The 16,262-nt window shown below is 46.9% G+C and overlaps 1 protein-coding gene across 1 annotated transcript in view; it reads left to right on the top strand.

Moving 5' to 3' along the window:
* stk11ip (serine/threonine kinase 11 interacting protein) overlaps window positions 1-16,262 on the top strand; it is a 141,062-nt gene that overhangs the window by 47,190 nt on the left and 77,610 nt on the right. The window contains exons 14-15 of the mRNA XM_085984238.1: window positions 604-714; window positions 5,478-5,664. Coding sequence (XP_085840364.1) covers window positions 604-714; window positions 5,478-5,664 — 298 coding nt within the window. The remainder of the gene's footprint in view (window positions 1-603; window positions 715-5,477; window positions 5,665-16,262) is intronic.

Raw genomic sequence — 16,262 nt, 5'->3', positions numbered from 1 at the left:
AATATACTCAACGACTGACTGAGCCTCCACAGCCCTCTGGGGCAGAGAATTCCAAAGATTCACCACCCTCTGAGTGAAGACATTTCTCCTCATCTCAGTTTTAAGATCCCTTATTCTGAGACTGTGACCCCTGGTTCTAGACTCCCCAGCCAGGGGAAACATCCTCCCAGCATCTACCCTGTCAAACCCTGTAAGAATTTTATATATTTCAATGAGATCACCTCTCATTCTTCTAAACTCCCGAGAATATCCAAGGGAAGGGGTGCTGAGGCTAATTGTGCCCCCCTCTCTCCTCCCCCCCCCCCCCCCCCCCCCTCCACCTGAGTGGCTGATTCAGCACATCCCAGTGCCCCCCAGGTGGTGCAGGACCTCCACATTGAACCTCCCCGCCGAGTCCGCTCTCTCTGTTCTGCCCATTTCCGGGGTGGGTGGCGGGGCGTGTCCTTTATAAGCGGGTGGAATCTCCCCAGACTTGTCCCCACCTGTCAGCTTTTACGAGGTGCGTGCTGTGCCCCCACCTCCCCACCGGCAAGCCGAGACCCCCTCGTAACACGGTCTTCTTTATTCCAGGAAAGTAATTCTGAGTCTTGCCTTTCTTGGCAGAGTAGAGGCCGGGCTCTCCCCACGGTGGAATGTTGCTTCAGTTACATCTGCAGGGACAAACGCAGGAGGAAGTACGTGGTCCTGGACAAAAACCCCCAGGAGGCCTCTCAGGTGAGCACGGGAAAAAGGGAGGTTCTGGGCATCAGGAAGGATAGATTGGCCCTGGAGAGAGAGAGAACAGCATAGACTCCGAGGGTGAAATTACAAGGACAGTGACATAAGAAAACTCACTAAGCACTTGGTTGAGTATAAAACGAGGCTTTAATCAACTGTTTCACAACCATGAGATTCTAGTTACATCACTATTTCCTGGTTACAAAAACGTCCTGGGCAAGCTGGGCCCACGCCCGAGTATTTATACTCCTTGGACGGCGCCACCAGCTGGCTGCCCAGTGTTATTTCACGAGTCATTTCTTCATGAATGGTAAGATTCATGACATTGAGACTACACAAACTAGGGATGTATTCCCTTGCCAAAACCCTAAGCTCTGAAATTCCCTCCCTAAACACCTCGACCTCTTTATTTTTTCCTTCTTTTAAAACGTGCCTTAAAATCTACTCTGCCCTAACATCTCCTTATGTGGCTTGGTGTCATATTCTGTTCGATAATCACTCCCGTGAAGCACCTTGGGACGTTTTACTATGTTCAAGGCGCTATAGAAGTCAATGGGAATCGTGGGGGGGGAAACTCTCCACTGGCTGGAGTCCTACCTAGCACAAAGGAAGATGGTTGTGGTGGTTGGAGGTCAATCATTTCAGCCCCAGGACATCGCTGCAGGAGTTCCTCAGGGCAGTATCCTAGGCCCAACCATCTTCAGCTGCTTCATCAATGAACTTCCCTCCAACATAAGGTCAGAAGTGAGGATGTTTGCTGATGACTGCACAGTGTTCAGCGCCATTCACAACTCCTCAGATAATGAAGCAGTCCATGTCCAAATGCAGCAAGACCTGGAGAACATTCAGACTTGGGCCGATGTGTGGCGCGGATGTTACTTGCCACTTAAGTGCCAGGAAATGACTATCTCCAATAAGGGAGTCTAACCACTGCCCCTTGACATTCAATGGCATTACCATCACCAAATCCCCCAGCATCAACATCCCTGGGGGGGTCACCATTGACCAGAAACTTAACTGGACCAACCACACACATACTGTGGCTGCAGGAGCAGGTCAGAGGCTGGGTATTCTGCAGCAAGTGTCTCACCACCTGACTCCCCAAAACCTTTCCACCATCTACAAGGCACAAGTCAGGAGTGTGATGGAATACTCTCCACTTGCCAGGATGAGTGCAGCTCCAACAACACTCGAAGCTCGACACCATCCAGGACAAAGCAGCCCGCTTGATTGGCACCCCATCCACCACCTTAAACATTCACTCCCTCCACCACCGGCGCACTGTGGCTGCAGTGTGTACCATCTACAAGATGCACTGCAGCAGCTCGCCAAGGCTTCTTCGGCAGCACCTCCCAAACCCGCGACCTCTGCCACCTAGAATGACAAGGGCAGCAGGCGCATGGGAACACCACCACCTCCAAGTTCCCCTCCAAGTCGCACACCATCCTGACTTGGAAGTTATATCGCTGATCCTTCATCATCGCTGGGTCAAAATCCTGGAACTCCCTCCCTAGAGGGATTGTGAATTCCCTAACCACCACCCCTTGACATTGAATGCCTTTGAATGTCGAGGGGCGGTATTTAGAGAATTAAAAAGTTTTCTCTAGGCATATAAATAATAAACGGATAGTAAGAGGAGGGGTGGGACCAAAAAGGAGACCTACACATGGAGGCAGAGGGTATGGCTGAGGTGCTAAATGAGTAATTTGCATCTGTCTTCACCAAGGAAGAAGATGCTGCCAAAATCGCAGTGAAAGAGGAGGTAGTGGAGATACTGGATGGGATAAGAATTGATAGAGGAGGTACTAGAAAGGCTGGCTGTACTTAAAGTTGATATCACCAGGACCGGATGGGATGCATCCTAGGATGCTGAGGGAGGTTAAGGAGGAAATCACGGAGGTATTCTCCATAATCTTCCAATCCTCCTTAGACAGGGGTGGTGCCAGAGGACTGGAGAATTGCAAATGTTACACCCTTGTTCAAAAAAGGATGTAAAGAAAAACCAGCAAAGTTGAAGCCCATGGAATAAAAGGGACAGGGGCAGCATAGATACAGAATTGGCTAAGTGACAAGAAACAGGGAGTAGTGGTGAACGGTTGTTTTTTGGACTGGAGGAAGGTACACAGTGATGTTCCCCAGGAGTCGGTACTAGGACCACTGCTTTTCTTGATCTATATTAATGACTTGGACTGGGAGTACAGGGCGCAATTTCAAAATTTGCAGATGAGACAAAACTTGGAAGTATAGTGAACAGTGAGGAGGAGAGTGATAGACTTCAGGAAGACATAGACAGGCTGGTGGAATGGGCAGACACGTGGCAGATGAAATTTAATGCAGAAAAGTGCGAAGTGATACATTTTGGTAGAAAGAATGAGGAGAGGCAATATAAACTAAAGGGTACAATCCTAAAGGGGGTGCACAAACCGAGACCTGGGGGTATATGTGCACAAATCGTTGAAGGTGGCAGGGCAGGTTGAGAAAGCAGTTAAAAAAGCATACGGGATCCTGGGCTTCATAAATAGAGGCATAGAGTACAAAAGCAAGGAAGTTATGATGAACCTTTATAAAACACTGGTTCGGCCTCAACTGGAGTATTGTGTCCAATTCTGGGTGCCGCCCTTTAGGAAGGATGTGAAGGCCTTCGAGAGGGTGCAGAAAAGATTTACGAGAATGGTTCCAGGGATGAGGGACTTCAGTTACGTGGATAGACTGGAGAAGCTGGGGTTGTTCTCCTTGGAGCAGAGAAGGTTGAGAGGAGATTTGATAGAGGTGTTCAAAATCACGAGGGGTCTGGACAGAGTAGATAGAGAGAAACTGTTCCCATTGGCAGAAGGGTCGAGAACCAGAGGACACAGATTTACGGTGATTGGCAAAAGAACCAAAGGCGACATGAGGAAAAACTTTTTTACTCAGCGAGTGGTTATGATCTGCAATGCACTGCCTGAAAGGGTGGTGGAGGCAGAGTCAATCACTGCTTTCAAAAGGGAATTGGATAAGTACCTGAAGGAGAAAAATTTATAGGGCTACGGGGAAAGGGCGGGGGAGTGGGACTAGCTGAAGTGCTCTTGGAGAGCTGACATGGGCTGAATGGCCTCCTTCTGTGCTGTAACCATTCTATGATTCTAACAGCACTGTGGGAGTACCTTCACCACACGGACTGCAGCGGTTCAAGAAGACGGCTCACCACCACCTTCTCGAGGACAATTGGGGATGGCCAATAAATGCCGGCCTTGCCAGCGATGCCCACATCCCAGGAACAAATTTTTTTTTAATGCACAATATTGTTGGTGGTTAAGGGGTGATTTGATCGAAGTTCTCAAGATATTAAGGTGAACAGATAGGGTAGATGGAGAGAAAGTTTCTGCTGGTTGGGGATTCTCGGACGAGGGGGCATAGTCTAAAAAATTAGAGCCAGACCTTTCAGGAGTGAAGTTAGGAAACACTTCTACACGCAAAGGGTGGTAGAAGTTTGGAACTCTCATCCACAAATGGCAGTTGATGCGAGGTCAATTGTTGATTTTAACTCTGAGATTGATATGGTTTTTATTGACTATGAATTTGAGCTGTTTGAAATGATTTTGAACTCTGGGTCAAGCAAAACGCAACACATAGGCGAAGATTCATTTACAAATTCATCTGCAAGTATTGAGGGATATGGGGCAAAGGCGGGTATATGGAGGTAGGTCACAGGTCAGCCAGCCATGATCTCATTGGATGGCAGAGCAGGCTAAATGGCCTCCTCCTGTTCCCAGAAAGAAAGGACTCTCATTTCTACAGCACCTCAGGAAGTCCCAAAGTGCTTTACAGCCAATTTTGAAATGTGGGAAACGCGGCAGCCAATTTGCTTACAGCAAGCTCCCACAAACAGCAATGTGATAATATCCAGATCATGGATAAACCGCCCCCCCCCCCCCCCCCCCCCCAAAGGAGGCTTCTCGGCCTCGAAGTGCTTTACAGCCAGCGAAGAGCTTTTTTTGAAGTGTAATCACTTGTGATGTAGGGAACGCGGCAGCCAATTTGCACACAGTGGGATTTGAACTCTCGTTCACTGGATTACCAGTCCGGCACATAACCACTACACCACCGAGTAGCTGGCCTCGCAACAGGGCAACTTCTTCATCTTCTCCATCCAGATAAACTGCCCGTCTCTGCTCGCCCCCTAATGGTGTATAACCCGTGCGATTGATTAATCTTTTCTCCCCCTGAAGGTGCTGATTTCTCACTGGGGCACAGTTCGGGTACATCACCGAAGTTCTCTCTTTATAGAATCATATGATGATATGGTACAGAAAGAGGCCATTTGGCCCATCGTGCCTGTGCTGTGCCGGTTCTTTGAAAGAGTTCTCCAATTAGTCCCACTCCCCCTGCTCTTTCCCCAGAGCCCTACAAATTTTCCCCCTTCAGGTATTTGTCCAATTCTCTTTTGAAAATTATTATTGAATCAGGCAGCGCATTCCAAATCACAACAACAACAACTCTCTGCGTAAAAAATTCCTCCTCATCTCATCTCCCCTCTGGTTCTTTTGCCGATTACCTTCAATCTGTGTCCCCTGGTTGCTGACCCTCCTGCCACTGGAAACAGTTTCTCTTTATTTACTCGATCAAAACCCCTCATGATTTTGAACACCTCTATTGAATCTCCCCTGGACATTCTCTGCTCTAAGGAGAACTATCTTGTCCTCAATTATGAATTTCTTTTTTTAATACTGATCGAGGTCCTCGGCCTAACCTTCTGGATTTTATTTCTCTTGCCATTTCAGATGCTGGTTAAGATCCTGAGGGAGGCGCTGGAAGCCAATCAGCGGGCATTGCAGGAGGATTTCCCCAGACTCCAGTGCCTGAAATGCCGGCACGAGTTCGACGTGCCCATGCAGGAGCGCTCGGCCGGGCGGCTGGTCCCCGAGGGTGCGGGCATCTGGCGAGGGGACGACCTGGATTACCTGCAGAGTGAGTGATCCGAGTGCCTCCTCGAGGGGCTGCGGCCGTAGCAGATGTCCCAAACGTTGCACCCCTGAGCTGTTGTGTGTTCACTGCGCCCGGCCGGGGTGCTGCAGAGGGGGGGAGTGAGGATGTGAGCGAGAGTTCCCCCTCTCTCCGCTGGGGTACTGGCTTGCTGGATTGTGATCAGGACTCCTGGCTCCTAGTTATTTTCCTTCGCTCTTTCTTTATCTCCACCCACCCACCACCTCCATCCCACCTTCCCCACGGCATTTGATAAGGTGCCACCTAAAAGGACGTTGTGCAAGATTAGGGCTCGTGGGGTTGGGGGTAATATAGTAGCATGGAATAGAGGGTTGGTTAATGGACAGAAAATAGAGTCTGGATAAATGGGTCATTTTCGGGTTAGCAGGCTGTAACTAGTGGGGTACCGCAAGGATCAGTGCTTGGGCCTCAGCTCTTCACAATCTACATCAATGACTTTGATGAAGGGACCGAGTGCAATGTATCTACATTTGCTGAAGAAACAAAGCTAGGTGGGAAATTAAGCTGTGAGGAGAACGCAGAGTTTGCAAAGGGATATCGACAGGTTAAGTGAGTGGGCAATAAGGTGGCAGATGGAGTATAATGTGGGGAAATGTGAGGTTGTTCACTTTGGTAGGAAGAATATTTTTTAAATGGTGAGAAACTATGAAATGTTGGTGATTTGGGTGTCCTCGTACAGGAAGCACAGAAAATGAGCATGAACGTACAGCAAGAAAATAGGAAGGCAGATGGCATGTTGGCCTTTATTGCTCGAGGGTTGGAGTATGTAAGGAAGCCTTGTTACACTAGTACGATAGCAAAATACTGCAGATGCTGGAAATCTGAAATAACAGAAAATGCTGGAAAAACTCAGCAGGCCAGGCAACATCCGTGGAGAGAAATTAGAGTCAACGTTTCAGGTTGAAACCCTTTATCAAGACAATTGTACAGGGCCTTGGTGAGACCACACCTGGAGTACTGTGCGCAGTTTTGGTCTCCTTATCTGAGGAAGGATATACTTAGAGGCGGTGCAACGAAGGTTCACTGGATTGATTCCTGGGCTGAGAGGGATTGTCCAATGATGAGAGATTGTGTAGAATGGGCCGATACTCTCTGGAGTTTAGAAGAATGAGAGGTGATCTCATTGAAACATAAGATTCTGGGGGGGGATCGACAGGGTAGATGCTGACAGATTATTTCCCCTGGCTGGAGAGTCTAGAACTAGGGGTCACAGTCTCAGGATAAGGGGTCGGCTATTTAGGACTGAGATGAGGAGGAATTTCTTCACTGATGGTGGTGAATCTTTGGAATTCTCTGCCCCAGAGGGCTGTGGATGCTCAGTCGTTGAGTATATTCAAGGCTGAGATCGATAGATTTTTGGACTCTGGAGGGATACGGGGATCGTGCAGGAAAGTGGAGTTGAAGTAAAAGCTCAGCCATGATCTTATTGAATGGCGGAGCAGGTTTGCGTGGCTGTACGGTCTCCTCCTGCTCCTAATTCTTTTATGTTGTTGTGTAACCTGGATACAACAAGCCCAATTATAGTTCTCCGGCTGAGGTGGGACAGCACAGGCTCGGTTATGGCTTTACTCATCTTTCCCTGCTTTCAAAGTCAAGTTTCCCCAGCTATGCCTTCCCTCCTTCCCTCCTTCTCTCCTTCCCTCTCTCTCCTCTCTCTCTCCTTCTCTCTCTCTCCTCTCTCTCTCCTCTCTCTCTCCTTCTCTCTCTCTCCTTCTCTCTCTCTCTCCTTCTCTCTCTCTCCTTCTCTCTCTCTCCTCTCTCTCTCTCCTCTCTCTCTCCTTCTCTCTCTCTCCTCTCTCTCTCCTTCTCTCTCTCTCCTTCTCTCTCTCTCCTCTCTCTCTCCTTCTCTCTCTCTCCTTCTCTCTCTCTCCTCTCTCTCTCCTTCTCTCTCTCTCTCTCTCCTCTCTCTCTCCTCTCTCTCTCCTCTCTCTCTCCTCTCTCCTCTCTCTCTCCTCTCTCCTCTCTCCTCTCTCCTCTCTCCTCTCTCCTCTCTCCTCTCTCCTCTCTCCTTCTCTCTCTCCTTCTCTCTCTCTCCTTCTCTCTCTCTCCAATTCCAATTCCAATTTTTTCCAATTAAAATGCTTTATTGGCATGAAAGTTTACAGAGAACCATATTGCCAAAGCTTACATAGCAAAAAGGTACAGTTTTCCAACATTCTGTAGGTGTCAATCGATTTGACATTTGTTGGGTACATACAATATTACTTTTAAACAATATTAATTTTAAACAGTCTTTGTACTTCATTTGGTACGTTCAATATTAATTTTAAACAGTCTTAATTTTAAACAGTCCTCAGGTTGTGACATGTTGTTACATATTTGGCCCCAAGGTATGGTCTGTCTCCTTCTCCTAGGACTAATCTCAATTTTGACAGATCATCCAATTCCTTGAAATCTGGGGTTGTTTGGCTTAGCTTGTTGAATAATATGTTTCTTGATGTGTTGAATTTTTCGCATTTTAGGAGGAAATGCATTTCTGTTTCAACCTCGCCAGCCAGACATTGATCGCATATTCTATTCTCTCTAGGCTGCCAGGATTTCTTGTATCTGCCTTTTTCAATTTCCAGTTGGTGGTCGCTTAGTCTGTACCTGGTGAGGGTCTGTCTCTGTTTTGTGTCTCTGATGGTCGTGAGGTAGTCTGCCAGTTTATATTCTCTTTTTAGGGCCCGGTAACATTCTAATCTGCTTTGGCTTTCGGTTATTTTGTTCCAATGTTCCAGGTAGGTTTCTTTGCATTTTTTAATGATTTGGTTCACTCGGATTGGTGTTTGGACGGCTGTGTTGGTCTGGGGCTGGTCAGGGTCCGGCTGAGTACTTAGTTTCCGTAGCAGCTGACTCAGGGGACTCTTTTCTGGGTTTAGCTCTTGGGTCTGAAAGGCTTTGAAATGAAGGGTGTCTGGGGAGCTAGATTTGAGGTGATTTAGGAAGTTTAGTGCTCGTTTTTGGATGTTTATTATCAGTGGGTATCTGCCTAGTTCGGCTCTGCATGCATTTGTTGGCGTTTTTCTTTGGGTGCGAAGGATGCTTCGGCAGAATTCTGCATGTAGGGCTTCTATTGTATGTTTTTCCCATTTAGTGTAGCTTTGGTGATTTAGCGGGCCCCATACTTCACTACCGTACAGTGCAATGGGCAGGATTATGCTGTCAAATATTTTGAGCCAGATTTTGATTGGGATTTGGATGTTGTAGAATTTTCTTTTTATTGCATATAGGGCTCTTCGGGCTTTTTCTTTTAGTGCATTCACTGCTATGCTGAAGCTCCCTGATGCTGTAATAGTTAGACCAAGGTAGGTGTAGCTCATAGTGTGTCCTATAGTGATATCACTGAGGGTAAACTGGTATTTGTTTTCCTGACATCTGGGCCTTTTTTGAAAAATCATGATGTTGGTTTTCTTTAGATTTACTGTTAGAGCCCAATTTTGGCAGTATTTGTCGAGTAGGTCTAGTTGTTGCTGTAATCCCTGTTCTGTGGGAGACAGCAGAACCAGGTCGTCCGCATAGAACAGGGATTTCACTTCTCCATCCAGGAGACGGAGACCTGGTGACTCGCTTTGCTCCAGCATGTCTGCTAATTCATTTATGTATATGTTGAACAGGGTCGGGCTCAAATTGCAGCCCTGCCGGACGCCTCTTCTCTGGGTGAAGAAATCGGTGCGTTTGTCTCCAATTTTGACCCCGCATTTGTTTTTCAGATACATTGATTTAATAAGGTCATAGACTTTGCCCCCTATTCCACATTGAAGAAGTTTATAATAGAGCCCTTCGTGCCATATAGAGTCAAAGGCTTTCTTGAAGTCGATGAAACAGGCGAATATTTTCCCATTTTTTGTTTGGTGTATATGTTTTTCAATGAGGGTGTGAAGGGTATAGATATGGTCGGCGGTGCGGTGTTTTGGAAGAAAGCCTATTTGGTTTTTTCTGAGGATATTATGTTTGTTAAGAAAATCAAGTAATCTACTATTTAGAATACTGCAGAATAACTTCCCTAGACAACTGTTGACACAGATGCCGCGGTAGTTATTTGGGTCTGATTTGTTTCCGCTTTTATATATGGGGGAGATTAGTCCTTGGCACCAGATATCGGGAAAACAGCCTGAACGTAATATGATGTTGAATAATTTGAGTACCGCACCCTGCATCTCCATATTGCTGAACTTGAGCATTTCATTTTTGATGTTGTCTGGGCCACAGGCTTTCTTTAGGTGGAGAGATTTTGTTTTTGTGGCCATTTCTTTCCATGTGATTGGGGAGTCTAGAGGGTTTTGGTTGTCTTTGATTGTTGCTTCTAATGTGTGGAGTTTTTCTGTGACCTGATGTTGACTTGGGTTTGTTTCGTTTATTGGGATGTCTTTGTAGAGGTTTTCAAAATGTGTTCTCCAGATGTCGCCATCTTGGATTGGTAATGCTTGCAATTGTGTTGTACTCAGGTTATTCCACATTTCCCAGAATTGTTTTGGGTTGGTGGAGTTTTCAATTTCTTCTAGTATTTTGTGGGTATAGTTTTGTGTTTTGTTCCTAATGGTGTGTTTATATCTTTTGAGGGTTTCATTGTATCTAGTACGTAGGTCCGGATTGTTTGGTTGGCGATGCTTTTGGTTTGATATTTTTCTCAGGTCTTTTCTGGCATTTTTGCATTCGTGGTCAAACCATTTCTTATTTTTATTTTGTCTTTTGTGACTCTTCCTCTTCTGTTTCACGAGGTCGGCTTTTACAGCTGCCTCATGAAAGATCATATTTATATCCTCTATGGCCATGTTTACCCCATCTCTGGTGATCTCATATAGATTTTCTTTAAATTTTGAAATTTTACTTGTGAGATCAGGTGAATTTAGTGCTGTGATGAATTTATCTCCACTGTCTGGGGCCCATCTGTATGTCTGGTTTATTTTATGTAGCTTACTGGGTTCCTTTTTTGTGTCTGTAGTTTGGGCAGAAAGTTTAAGGTACACATTTATTTGGTTATGGTCTGAGAGGGGGGATTGCTGCCTGACAGTGAATGCGTTGATATCGCAGGGGTCCAGGTCAGTGATTGTATAATCCACCACACTAGACCCAAGAGTTGAGGAATATGTGAGTCTCCCTAAGGAGTCCCCTCTGAACCTACCGTTAACTATGTACAGGCCTAAGGCTCGGCAGAGTTGCACTACCTCCCTACCGCTTTTATTTATTTCACAATCGAGGTTGTTTCGGTTTGCGATGGCTGGTGTGACATATAGAGGGGTCTGGCCAAACACATGGTTGTTGCCCTGTGGGTCTATGAAGTCAGGTTCACATCCTGTCCTTGCATTTAGGTCCCCACATAGTAGCACCTTTCCTTGGGCCTGGAAATGGCTGATTTCCATGTGGAGAGTGTCAAATATCTCCTCTTCAAAATATGGCGATTCTATTGGAGGTATGTAGATCGCACATAAGTAAACATCGTTTTTTGCTATTCCTATATTTTTATCTAATTTTAGCCATACGTGTGATTTTCCCTGTTTTATCGGTGAGATGTGTTTGTTCAGTTCTCCTTTATACCACACCAGGATTCCCCCGGAGGTTCTGCCCTTGCGTGTCTTAATGTTCTTTACTGAAGGCACAATAATTTCATGGTACATTGGGGGACAGTGGGTCGGCATGTCCTTTTGGCACCATGTTTCTGTTAACACAATTATATCAATGTCTTTTATAGCTTTTAGGAATTCAGGGTCTGTACTCTTCATCCCAAAAGTTGAGGAGCGGAGGCCCTGGATATTCCAGCAGCTTATGTGGAAAGAACGCATTTATATAGTTCAATAAAACGAAATAAAATGGACCTATTTTGTGGGATGAGTGTGGAAACACTATTTTCTATAATGCTAAATGATGATTTAGTATAAATTTCATGAGGCATGCACATATATCTATCTAATAGTAGTAATAATACTGATAAGATAACAATAATGATAATGATAAATAACAATATTAATAATTTCTCCGGCTTTCTATCAGGCTGTTCAGCATCGTCATGATCTTTCTCAGTTCTTGGTCTACAGTCTGTGGTCTAGAGGGGGGTCTTGGGTCAGGTATAAAAGCACGGTTCTGTTGTTGGTTTTGTAAAGGGGGGTGGGGGACATTGGTGGTCCTGTTTGGGTTACGGCTCCCAATGGTAGAGGGGGTGGGAGGGCTGCGTCTTTTGGCAGTGTTTATGAGGTTTTTTGCAAAGACCCACATCCGCTGTTTGAGTAGATGTATTTCGTCATAGAGGTCCCTTGTGTTGATGTTTGGATGATGGGCCAGGTAGACGTTGGGGAAGACAGAACATCTCGTGTCGATCTCCCTGTTGGTGTTGTGGATTATATAGGCTGGGGTGTCCTTTCTGGGCAGTAGTGTGGAGATCACGATCCGCGCCTCGGGGAATTCCTTGCTGGCCTTTTCCGCCATCCTGCTCACCGCCCTAGCAGTGCCTTCCCGTAGGGTGCGTAGGTCGTTTGTGCCTGTGTGGATCACAAGCCATTTGGGGCTTCCAAGGGATTCTTTGTTCAGGATCTTCATTGCATGTTCTGTGTTGCTGCACCATTTTTTCAGGACTGGATGACCTGGGAACAGCCTCTGGGGGTCCAGAAACTTTCCGTTGGAGTCGGTCAGCAGGACCGCCTGAGGGGCTGGTTTTTCAGACTGGGTAGCAGTAGTCTGGGCAGGACTCGACTGATGGCTGGTTGTTGGCTGGGTTTCTGGGATATGTTGTGTGGCAGGAGCGGGGTTTGAGGCTTTCGGTGTGTCCTCGTGTGGGGGGGCATCTGACGGGTTCTGCGTCCCTGTGTGTGAGGACTGGGTAGCGGTAGTCTGGGCAGGACTCGACTGAGGGCTGGTTGTTGGCTGGGTTTCTGTGGTGAGCTGTGTGGCAGGAGCGGGGTTTGTGGCTTTCGGTGTGTCCTCGTGTGGGGTGGCATCCGACGGGTTCTGTGTCCTTGTGTGTGTTGTTTTTTGGACCTTAAGAGGTTTGTGTTGCCTGCTGAGCCTTTCTACGGCCTCCGTCATTTTGTTTAGTTGGGTATGGAGTTCTTTGATCTTATTTATTTGTTCCTCTACGGTCTTTCTCAGATTGTGGATGGTGGACTCGTTTTCCATTTTCAGCTGTTTGAGTTCCTCCGTCCAGTTCTTGGTCTGTGTTTCTCTGTATTCGTTGAATTCGAGTTCTAGTTTGGACAGACTCTCTTTCAGCAGTTTGTTTGCGTTGAGAGGTGTGGGGGGGGTGGAGATGGTCAGGGAGGTGTGTGTCTGCTGGACTCTCTTCTTCCTCCGCTTGGCTCTCATCATCCTCTGTTCGATTCTCTTTTGCCTCCTGTCCATTGGTCCTATTTGTGTCTGCCTTAGTTTTCAACTGGGGGAATTCCTTTTCGAAGGAGTCCAGACTTTCTACATTCCCCTGTATCATGATCTTTCCTTTTTTGTTGTAGTAGCTTATGGTTAGCAGGGGGTCATCTTTATCTAGATTTCCATCTTTACATATTTTCAGTCTGCCTCCACTGCCAATACCTTCGCTGGAGACGTATGCGTAGTATTTTTGTAAAGTCTCCTTCCATGAGGGAATGGAGTCGGTGTAGAATATGAGGTTGTTCTTCGTCTTAATCCCTTTGTGTGTGGTATAGTCAACGTAGAGGACCTCTGGGTTACTTTTTAGTGTTATGTCCTTGTGTTTTTCCTTTGCTTTATTTTTTGTGCATTGCTCAGGATATTTCATTTCCCTGCTCATTGTAGTCGTTTGTTTTGTCTCAGGTAGATAACTTTTTTTCTCTTTTTTGTGTCGTGTTCCACCTTATCCCACTTTTAGGTCCAAAATTGAGAGTTTTTCAGGGGTTCATCTTTGATATAGCTGCTCTTAAAAGTTTCTCTCTCTCTCTCTCACAGGTTCCTGGTTCGGGTTGTTTATCGTTTCTCTCTGGTTTCTATTCCTTTTTTTTTTTTTCTTCGGGTTTGTTCTTTTTCTAGGTTAACTAAATTTAGGTAGATCTAGGTATAGCTTTTTTCCTCCGGACCCGGAGTTTTCCTCTCTCTCCTCGCGTCGGTCTCAGGCTGTTTCTGCTCTGGTCCCAGCCCCTCGGCTCGGCTGTGCAGTCCCGTCCCGGCCCGGTGTTTGTCCGAGTTTCTCCGACCCCGGAGTTTCTCGGGTTTCAGGCCCCGGGCTTGCTCTCTCTCCGGGCTTCTGCCCTGGTCCCAGCCCCTCGGCTCGGCTGTGCAGTCCCCGCCCGGCCCGGTGTTTGTTCGAGTTTCTCCGATCCCGGAGTTTCTCGGTTTTCAGGCCCCGGGCTTGCTCGCTCTCCGGGCCTCTGCCCTGGTCCCAGCCCCTCGGCTCGGCTGTGCAGTCCCGGCCCGGCCGAGTCTCTCCGACCCCGGAGTTTCTCGGGTTTCAGGCCCCGGGCTTGCTCGCTGTCCAGGCCCGACCCGATCCGGCACCCCTACCTCTCCACTCGCCTCCCTGACTGGCTCGGGCCGCTCCTCCCGGTCTGGGTCGACCCCTGCTGCCGCTCGCTCTCCCTCTCTCCGGTGCCTCGCTCGGCCCGGTTCCTCGGGCCTTTCTCCGGCTTCAGGCCCCGTGCTCCGGTTGACAGAGTCACACACCGTTCTCTCTGGTTCTCGCGACCTCGCTCTCTCTCTCTCTGTCCCCGGGCCTCACTGTGTCTCTGGGCCGGTCTCTCGGTCTCGGTCTCGGTGAGCCGGGCTGTGTCCCGGGTGTCTCCGGGCTCTCGGTGTCCTGGTGCCGGGTCGCTCGGTCTCTCTCTCAAACTCCCAATCTCTCTCACTCACACTCCCAATCTCTCCACTCTCTCTCTATTTTCTCACTCACTCCTCTCTCTCCTTCTCCAATTCCAATTCCAATTCCAATTAAAATGCTTTATTGGCATGAAAGTTTACAGAGAACCATATTGCCAAAGCTTACATAGCAAAAAGGTACAGTTTTCCAACATTCTGTAGGTGTCAATCGATTTGACATTTGTTGGGTACATACAATATTACTTTTAAACAATATTAATTTTAAACAGTCTTTGTACTTCATTTGGTACGTTCAATATTAATTTTAAACAGTCTTAATTTTAAACAGTCCTCAGGTTGTGACATGTTGTTACATATTTGGCCCCAAGGTATGGTCTGTCTCCTTCTCCTAGGACTAATCTCAATTTTGACAGATCATCCAATTCCTTGAAATCTGGGGTTGTTTGGCTTAGCTTGTTGAATAATATGTTTCTTGATGTGTTGAATTTTTCGCATTTTAGGAGGAAATGCATTTCTGTTTCAACCTCGCCAGCCAGACATTGATCGCATATTCTATTCTCTCTAGGCTGCCAGGATTTCTTGTATCTGCCTTTTTCAATTTCCAGTTGGTGGTCGCTTAGTCTGTACCTGGTGAGGGTCTGTCTCTGTTTTGTGTCTCTGATGGTCGTGAGGTAGTCTGCCAGTTTATATTCTCTTTTTAGGGCCCGGTAACATTCTAATCTGCTTTGGCTTTCGGTTATTTTGTTCCAATGTTCCAGGTAGGTTTCTTTGCATTTTTTAATGATTTGGTTCACTCGGATTGGTGTTTGGGCGGCTGTGTTGGTCTGGGGCTGGTCAGGGTCCGGCTGAGTACTTAGTTTCAGTAGCAGCTGACTCAGGGGACTCTTTTCTGGGTTTAGCTCTTGGGTCTGAAAGGCTTTGAAATGAAGGGTGTCTGGGGAGCTAGATTTGAGGTGATTTAGGAAGTTTAGTGCTCGTTTTTGGATGTTTATTATCAGTGGGTATCTGCCTAGTTCGGCTCTGCATGCATTTGTTGGCGTTTTCCTTTGGGTGCGAAGGATGCTTCGGCAGAATTCTGCATGTAGGGCTTCTATTGTATGTTTTTCCCATTTAGTGTAGCTTTGGTGATTTAGCGGGCCCCATACTTCACTACCGTACAGTGCAATGGGCAGGATTATGCTGTCAAATATTTTGAGCCAGATTTTGATTGGGATTTGGATGTTGTAGAATTTTCTTTTTATTGCATATAGGGCTCTTCGGGCTTTTTCTTTTAGTGCATTCACTGCTATGCTGAAGCTCCCTGATGCTGTAATAGTTAGACCAAGGTAGGTGTAGCTCATAGTGTGTCCTATAGTGATATCACTGAGGGTAAACTGGTATTTGTTTTCCTGACATCTGGGCCTTTTTTGAAAAATCATGATGTTGGTTTTCTTTAGATTTACTGTTAGAGCCCAATTTTGGCAGTATTTGTCGAGTAGGTCTAGTTGTTGCTGTAATCCCTGTTCTGTGGGAGACAGCAGAACCAGGTCGTCCGCATAGAACAGGGATTTCACTTCTCCATCTAGGAGACGGAGACCTGGTGACTCGCTTTGCTCCAGCATGTCTGCTAATTCATTTATGTATATGTTGAACAGGGTCGGGCTCAAATTGCAGCCCTGCCGGACGCCTCTTCTCTGGGTGAAGAAATCGGTGCGTTTGTCTCCAATTTTGACCCCGCATTTGTTTTTCAGATACATTGATTTCTCTCCTTCTCTCTCTCCTCCTCTCTCTCTCCTTCTCTCTCTCTCCTTCTCTCTCTCTCCTTCTCTCTCTCTCCTTCTCTCTCTCTC

Source organism: Somniosus microcephalus, chromosome 4 (assembly GCF_052327205.1).
Source record: "Somniosus microcephalus isolate GS21.2 chromosome 4, FLI_Smic_1.0, whole genome shotgun sequence".
NCBI classification, from domain to species: domain Eukaryota; kingdom Metazoa; phylum Chordata; class Chondrichthyes; order Squaliformes; family Somniosidae; genus Somniosus; species Somniosus microcephalus.
This window is presented reverse-complemented; position numbering and strand designations above follow the sequence as displayed.